We start from the raw sequence: 8,788 nt of genomic DNA on the forward strand, positions 1-8,788 counted from the left end.
AGGTGTCTGAGACCATCCAAGCCACCACTCCCTCATGGTGACTAACTGTCACTAACCCAATGGAGATGAGGAGGCTAAATGAGGAAGCCTTTCCTCAGTGGGCATCCTGAGGCATGTGAAGGCAAGGTAAACTTCCATTCTTTAAGGATCAATGACTTGCAAGCACCTCATTTCACCCCCACACAGAACCTGAACTAAGAGGTGCATGCTGGCTTTAGAGCCGAACCTGCAACAATCAGTGAAATCACAATCTGTGAATCACCAGGAATCCTCAAAGTTAGACAGTACAGTCTGAGACCTATCATATTCTACTTTTCTTAAGATCAACAGCCCTTTTTTTTTTCTCCAGGCTATGATCTTGTTACTCCCAACATTCAACAAATTCCATTAAAGGAAACAGACAAAAATAGATAACTGATAAATATTTTATAATTCAAACTGGAGAGCTTGGATTTTGTAAACAATTGGCATGTTTAATCTAAATCAAGGGAATCAGACAAGACTGTGTTTAAGTCCTAAGCAAAAGAAGTTTGTTTGTTTATTTTTTTACCACAAATAAGAAGACTCAATGTGTAGATCCAACATTTCTGGAGAAAGTACTCCAATGATCCCTGATAAACTACAGAGAGCAATGTTTGGTGGAAAGACCACTTGGACTAAGGAAAGAGTTGGAAGACCTGGCTCCTAATACTGCCCCACAGACTCATTAGCGAGATGATGTTGGGCCAATCATTTCTTCTCTCTAGGATTCTGTCTGTTCAGGAGCAAGTCTACAAACAAAAGCTGGCATTTTCACAGCACTTCAAGAGCTGTAAAACATTTCACCATAAAGGCCTCATAAGGTCATTGAACACCTGAGTGGCTCTGCACCCACCTGCACAGGTGCTCACACAATCGTGCAAACTGCGCTTCGTCCTTTACAACCATTGTCTAGGTTATCCCATAAATCTTAGCAGAAGGCCACCCCATGTGAGTCTAGGCCTTCTCCATGCCTTCCAACACTATATGACCATAATCTTCATCCACTTGTTATCCTTTGCTTTTTCTCTCTGACCAAAATATCTCCTTTCCCAGACACTGTTTTAAAAACTGGAAATCTAAAGACAAGCTAAAGCACAAAAAAAGTCCCAGTGTGCAAGGAACTCAAGAAAATGTGAAAATCACATACAAGATCTCCAAAGAGTAGAGGAAGGGAAGGGAAGCTTCAAGTGGTTGAGAAGACCAGGTTCCTCCTGCAGAAGATGTAGGGTAAGAATGGAGGATGTTCCAAGCATGGGGACAGCCCCCCTAGAAACAATAGCCTAGCTTTGATCACCTCTGACACAGATTCTGAGAGCCTCCTAATTGGCTTCTCCATCCCTCTCTACTTTCTGGTCTGTCTTATCAATCCTCAAGAGAGCTGCCATATTGATATTGCTAAAGCACAATCTGACCCATCATGTCACTTCCTTCCTCAAGAAGTTTCAGATAAAAAACTGACTTGGTATTTAAAGTTCTTCATGGTCTGGCTCCAATCTGGCTCTCCAGATGCCTTTCCCATGTCTGCTCCTCACATTCCAGCCAAACCAGTCTGCCGGCTGCTCCCCATATGACCCTGTCTCCTCTGCACAGATCACCCCCCTACTCCCAGGACTCCCTCCTCCTCATCCTCACCTCTTGGAGTGTCCAACTCCATTCAAGGGTCACCTCAAGAATCATCTTTTGCAAGAGAGCATCCCACTGCACCCCCTGTGGTAAGCACTTCACCCACAAAAATACCCTGCATTTACTTTATAAATGTACTCAATCAAGTCACCCCACCCCAACTAAAGGAGGGGATAAGATTATCCATCTCCATCTCTATCACTGCAAAAAGTCCTTGGAACTAGAGAGACTTTGTACAAGGAAAGTTAAGATAGACTAAAGTAACAAATCCTAGGGGTCACCTACAGTGACTATTAATTAGCAGTGGAATCCTTTGAAAGGTTGGGGCAAGAGGGGCATTTAAAAAGGAACCACCTAAGGGTGTTGGGGAGAACCTGAGCTTTGGAACTGGCTTCTTTCTCTTCCACCCCTTCCTTAGCTGGAGGAAGGACCTTCTAACATGTAGAAGTTCTGAAGATGCTGGATGTACCATCTTCCCAATGACCTAGGGTGGCATCCCTAGGCAAGTGAGGGTGATGTCTACACTAAGAGGCAGGAAGAAACTGGATGGAGAGTACCAAGAAAAATAAAGTAACTATGCCAGGCCTAAGAGGCCCTTCTTGAGTGAGTACCTCACAAATGGACCAAAGAGATTCCCAGCAAAAAAAAAAAAAAAAAGCTGGAGTCCACTTTTCCCTGCTCTGTGACCAGGTCACACACTTCCCACAGGGAGATGCCTTGAACCAACTGTTGGTTCATACTCCAAAACCTTAGGAAATTCCCTTTCTATAAGCAACCTAATGCTGGATAACTAAAATGATTCTCCCCTAATAATCCCAAAGGGGAGCATACCTGGGGAGTGGAGGCTTACAGGAAGAGTGTGGCTCAAGCTGACGGCATTATAGAATCATCCCTGGCTCCTCAGGGGTATCCCTGGAACCCTGAGGAGGAGGAAGAGCCTTGTTCTGGGACCTAAGACTCACCTGGGAGCAGAAATTGGCATAAGGAAGCTCAGAACTTAGATGGGAGAGAGCTAGGGTATGATATATAGGAATATATACATATGTGTGTATGTATATATGCTATTTTAAATTTTATATGTATACGTTGTCTATCCTCCCACCTACCCTTTTCATAAATCCTTCAGAACAGGATTGTTTTCATGTGGGTTTTATATTTCCATTGCTTGGAAAACAGTAGGTATATAATAAATACTAGCTAGAATAATTCTTTGTTGGCAATATATTGCAACTTCCTCACATCTACTCTGTCCTCCATTTGGGTGACTCTTCAAAGTCTGTGCTATTTAATGACTGGCAGACGGTGATTTTCAAAGGAAGAGTGGAATATTAAAATGCTGCAGCCTTCTTTGCAAGCAGAAGCTCGGGGTCATCGTATGGCTTCTCAAATTCAATCTAGTCTTCCCGCTAATCAACTCTAGGTCCAGGTTGATATATGTACTTATAACAGACCAGCTCAGTAATCAACCCCAGTCTGGACAACAGGTGTTCTACCATTCCCATTTTACAGAAGGGGAAAATGAGACTCTAACAGGATGACTAACTTGGCCCTTATGACCGAACCCAGATCTCCTGACGTCAATGCTTTTTCTAAGCAATTACAGGGCTTCTTATGGAAGAGAGAGAGAGAGAGAGAGGAGAGAGAGAGAGAGAGAGAGAGAGAGAGAGAGAGAGAGAAAGAGAGAGAGAGAGAAAGGTTAGCCAGGTCCCTTTGGAGACTCTATATGGAGAAGGGATAACCTGATCTGGGTCTAGAAGGAATTGGCAGGAGGGGGCAGGGGGAGAGAAGAGAATTCAAGCACAAAAGTAGCATATGAGCAAAGGTGTGACAGTGGAAAAGCAGAGGGTATATTTTAGGAACAGTGGGGAGACAGATCTCACTAAAAAAGAGAGTTTATACTAGAAAAGCCTGGAAGACACGGCTGAACTGCTAAAGCAGAACCAGGCAATACAGGATTCTCTAAGAGGCAAGGGGTTGAAGAACTGCTCCCCTGTGGGCCATGGGGAACTACCGATAGGGGAGCTATTAAAGGGGAGCTATTGATAAGCTTCGGCAGCCAAGCCACTACATCAGGAGACAGAAGAGCAGCAGCAGGAGTGGGCAACCGCAAACTAAGCCATGATATGTGCCCAAGACACTGCACCACATCTGGTGACTGCAAGGAAGCGATAAGGCCGGGTGGGGCAGCCGAGAGAGTGGCTCCATTTGGGCAAAGGCTTCCGTGGAAGTCAAACCCCCCACAACTATCTTGTAAATAGCAGCAACTAAACAAGCACGAGGATGGGAGACGGCACATTCATGAAGGGAATTCTATATTATTAGAAGCCAGATGCTCCAATAGGAAGGAAATCTACACCGGGTGCCATGATGAGCAACTGTTAAAAATAGATCCTGACTTCTAGGAGCTAAGAGGACAGTATTTAATCTTGCTCAAAGTTGACAGTAAACTGCCAAAACGTCCTTTATACCTTTATCGCAAACGTCTTATTTTAGTTCTTAAATTTCCTTATCCACATGGCAAAGCATCGATGTATTAGGCATGTTTTGTCAATCAGGAAAGTCAAATTGTTGCTTGTAATCTGACAGCGGTATACAGAAGAACCAAAGTACATGTATTTGCACCCCCTCACCCAACTAATAATAAAATAACAGGGCCTCTCTCACATTTGAGTACATTTTGTTTTACAGAGTGTTACAATTTGGCTTCCTCTAAAAGTAATGACAAGATTAGCAAAGATAAGGTTCCATTTCTATTCTCCAAAATTGGATCTCACTTATGGTTATCACCTATAGAAAAAGGGGTGGGAAGAAGATTATTGGGACCTAAACAAACCGCTTGGGTCCAATACACGGTGCCATCTAGTGTCCACAGTTAGGATGTCCAATTTAAATCTCGGGCACCCTTAAAATAATCTCTCTCCTATCTGAGAGGCCGCTTGTCTTTGTCCCACAGATACTCTTCAAGTGTAATCCTCCACTTAACAAATTCATTCTTCAGAAAATATAGAGGACTAAAAAAATCTCTAACAGTCAACAGCATGTCCACAAAGAAAAAGGAAATGTGAAGACTATGTTTCAGCTCCAATGCAAGTTGTTACAAAACCATCATTTACACAATTAAAAGGACAGAAAACATGCTTTCTTAGCAAGTGTCTTAAACTTATGGGGAGTCTTCACTCCAGCCTGGGGGGAAGCCTACAGTCCCCAATGAGGCTACTTGCATCCTTGAGGATAAGACCCCACTTGAGGGAAAGCCCAGGGGAGCTCAGGATCAGGCAGCATCCCCATCACAGGGGCACTGCCAGCGTGTCACAATCCTTAGAGGTTTGGGTTTATTGAAACACCATATGCAACACACTTACAGTTGAAACGCATCCCTCACTCTTGTAACTTTGCACAATCTCAAAAGAGAGAGAACACACTCCAGGGACTTTTTAAAGATAATAGGGAAGTTTTTTTGGAAAAATAAAGTGATTCTCTGAGCAGGCATTTATCAGTTACATTTAACTGGGGGGAGAGGGTTAAAAACAGGCACATTCAGATTGAACTATTAAAAAAAAAAATGCTCTGCTTTCACCCAGCCTCTAAAGAGAGAGAACATACTCCAGGGACTCCAGGGAACTTCTTTTAAAAAATAAAGTGATTCTCTGAGCAGCCATTTGTCAGATAACAAAAACAAGCACATTCAGACTGAACTATTAAAAAAGAAGAAAAAAAGGGCTCTGCTTTCACCCAAGAGCTTTATCACAGCGCTCTATGACTACAGCAAATGTAACATTTCGGTCTGAGGTCTGAGGTTTACCCAAGCACTGGGGGCAGGGTGGCCGCGGAGTCGGGGTACAAAGGACACCAGCAGCAAACCTCCGGTTCCGCACTTGTGGAGTACTTGAGCTTCTCAGAGCACTTAGCATCTATTAGCTCACTGCCCTGCGACAGACCTGAGGATGAGCAGGCTGAGAATCCCCTGTCAGATTGCTCCTTCCCTAGCTTCCTTCGGCGGGCACTACTAATGGTTTGAGGTGTCCAGGGACTCTCTTTCCAGAAAGGAAGGCTACATGGATCCTCCTCCCCGTCCACTCCAGCCCTAAACAGAAAAGTTGGTCAGGGGCCAGTGCTGACGGGGACACCCACTGACTCCGAAGGCCAGGCTGTTCTCTGGCACTTTTTATTTTAAAGAAAGAAAGAAAAAAATATTCCCGGCGAATACCCAGCTGGGGTGGATGGTCGGTGGATAGACAGATGATAGATGGATAGAAAGGTAGCTAGATGGATGGATGGACGATGGATGGACCCAGTGTGTGCGTACGTACAGATGTGTGTATGCACATGGACACACACGCCGCCCCCTCTGCAGCCGGGTAACCCCCCGAGCCGGGTCTCCGCTCCCCCGGAGTCCCCGCGCGCTGCGGACTGCCTTCCTCCCGGCAGTATCGCCCCGCGGGGAGCCGACCCCAGCCCGGCCTCGCTCGCCCCCTCCCTCCAGACACTGCAGCACGTCTCCCCCGGGAGCTGTCCCCCGCGCCCAGACACGCCAGCAAGTCTCAGGGAGGACAAAGTTTGCCGTCCCTCCGGACGCTCTCAGTCCGCGGGGGTCCTGGGGGGAGGGGGAAGCCGCGCCGGCTCGGCTGGGGGTCGCGGGCTCCGCTCTCCCGGGGCAGTGCCCGCCCGGCTGCCGGCAGCTCGGGGCAGCCCGCCGGGGCCGGGGCAGCGGGCTGCACAAGGCGCGCGGGGCTGCGGCGGCAGCCGGTAGGAGCGAGCGCGGGGTCGGCGGCTCCGTCTGGGCGCCGTCCGTGCCCCGTCCCTTCCCCGCCCCACTGTCCCCGGGCTGCGGGCACATCCCAGGCGCGCCGCCCCTCCTCCTGCCACTCGCTTCCTCCTTCCCTCCCTCCCTGCGCCGCCCGCCGCGGTCGCAGCCGCCTGAAGGGCACCGCGGCCCCTCCGCCGCCACCTAGCTCCGGCCGGCGGCGAGTTGGGGGAAGTCGCCCGCTGCCCCAGCGGCCGGCCGGCCTGCCCTCCCACCCGCCCGGCGGCCGCGGCTCCCCAGCCCAGCCCAGCCCAGCCCCGCCCCGCCCCCAGCCCCCGCTCCCGGGCGCGCTTGCTCACCGTCCGGTGGTGCTGCTGGTGCCGGGGGCGGCTGACGCCCAGCCCGGGGAAGCAGCCGGCAGTCAGCGCCCCGCAGCCGCCGGCGCCCCCGCCGCCGCCCCGGGAGGAAAGGAGCAGCAGGAGCGATCTACCTGCGGCGGCCGCCATCTCTCAACTGGAAGCGGCGCCGACCTAGGCAGCGCAGCGGACGGCTGGGGCGGGGCTAAGGCCCGCCATTCACTAGCGACGGGCCAACTACCGGGCTCGCTCGAGTCGGCGAGGCGGAGCTGCTCGAAGAGCCCAATCGAAAAGCGGCAGGGCAATACTAGAGGCTGTCAGTCTCCACCCGAGTTACCTATAGTGGGACATGGTCAATTACGGGCAAATTCTAGGGAACCGGTAATTGGCACCCAAGCCCCTCGGAGCAGCCTCTGTAGCGGGGGCATGCCCGATTCTGCAAAGCTTCTCAAGGGTAGAGCCGGGCTCGGGATCCCTGAGGGAAGGAGGGAAAAGACGTTATGCAGAGCTCTGCAATGAGTGCATTTTCTAAGTTGGAGGAAAAAAAGAGGCACCAATAAAACTAATCATTAACTAGGTATGCAGTCATTCTTTATGGCATGCCCATTGCTATCAGTCATAATGGGTGGCATTTTAATCTATTGCCATCGTGGAGTCATGCCATGGGGATCTGTAATGTGGGAGGGGGAGAAGCACAATTAAGATAGCAGGGCAGAGATTGAGTGCCAGCCATTCCCTGGGAGTCAGACTTGTACGTTTTAAAGACTGGGATCTTTTTTTTGCAGTTCCTTTGCAGCCCTGTGCAAGAAATTCCCTGGGAGTCGTCTTCTTAATTTTCCTTGACACTGGGTGTACTGTGTGCTCAAGGAACTAAGGAAAAGCAATATAAAAAAGCAAAAAAAAAAAAAAAAAAGATTTAAGATTTTTAAATATATATATAATTGTCATATGATCCATATATATAAGCTAAAATGATAAATAAATTATGGATCAATTATTAATCATTTCCTCTTGCACCTAGCCTAGTACCTACTTGGAGTTCAATAAATATTAAGTAAATGATGTCTACCACCTCAAGTGAAAAGTTCATAGTGAATAAAAATGAGTGAGAGACAGCATAACAAATTCCTTGAAAGGAGATTTTAGTCTTAAAATGTTCCTTAGGAGGGGATTTCCTGCTGTCAGCCTATTATTGTGAGCTGGAGCTTTCCTGCTCCTCTTTAGAAGTGCGCTGCCAAGAAAATACTCAAGAAAAAGAATGAGAACATTCATCCGCATTTTGGAAAGAGGTTCTGCTTTCCTTGCCTTAGTGATGATATTTTCCCTTAAGACCTTCATATGCAATTGTAATATGCAGATAATGTCCATGCTCTTGAGGCTGTGATAAACTCTGACCAAAAAACAGATCATGAGTATTTAGAAGGGTAAGAAGGTTAGATTCCCAAAATAAGTACATGATGCTGTTTATCAAGAGGTATTATATTATTGCAAAACAATGGAACTTGAGATCCCTGATCCGTGACCAACATCCCACAGCTGATACCAGCTGTAGGTCTATGACAGACATTTGGAGGTCTGTCACATTCCCAGACCAGTTCCATTTTAGGCTCTTCCCAGCTCTGACGACTCACCCCAACTGTAAAGTCTTAATGTAAAGACTGCTGGCTGATTCCTCTTGGGCTCCCTTACAGGTTGATGCCCTAGCCAAGCCCAACTACAAATGTGGAGCTATGTTCTCTACTCCCACTTCCAGCTGTTCTTTTTTCGTCAATAGGATTAGCTTTCCCCTATTTCTCCATGTATGGAAATTCATTGGCCACTCTGTCATACTGACATTTGGATCTGTACGTTTGCAAGAGTGCCTTGGTCAATGGAAAAGAAAACTGAAGGGAATCTCCAAGAAGATATTTTTGTTGTTGTTCGGTCACGTCCAACTCTTGGTGACCCCATTTGGGGTTTTCTTGGCAAAGATACTAGAATGTTTTGCCATTTCCTTCTCTAGATCTTTTTATAGATGAGGAAACTGAGGTAAGCAGCATTAATT

General features: G+C 47.6%; 1 protein-coding gene across 1 annotated transcript in view; it reads right to left on the bottom strand.

Moving 5' to 3' along the window:
• Positions 1-7,436, bottom strand: part of MCU (mitochondrial calcium uniporter) — a 165,062-nt gene extending 157,626 nt beyond the window's left edge. The window contains exon 1 of the mRNA XM_051982174.1: positions 6,748-7,436. Coding sequence (XP_051838134.1) covers positions 6,748-6,894 — 147 coding nt within the window. The 5' untranslated portion in view covers positions 6,895-7,436. The remainder of the gene's footprint in view (positions 1-6,747) is intronic.
• Positions 7,437-8,788: the final 1,352 nt, after the last annotated feature.

This window comes from Antechinus flavipes, chromosome 2, assembly GCF_016432865.1.
Source record: "Antechinus flavipes isolate AdamAnt ecotype Samford, QLD, Australia chromosome 2, AdamAnt_v2, whole genome shotgun sequence".
NCBI lineage: Eukaryota > Metazoa > Chordata > Mammalia > Dasyuromorphia > Dasyuridae > Antechinus > Antechinus flavipes.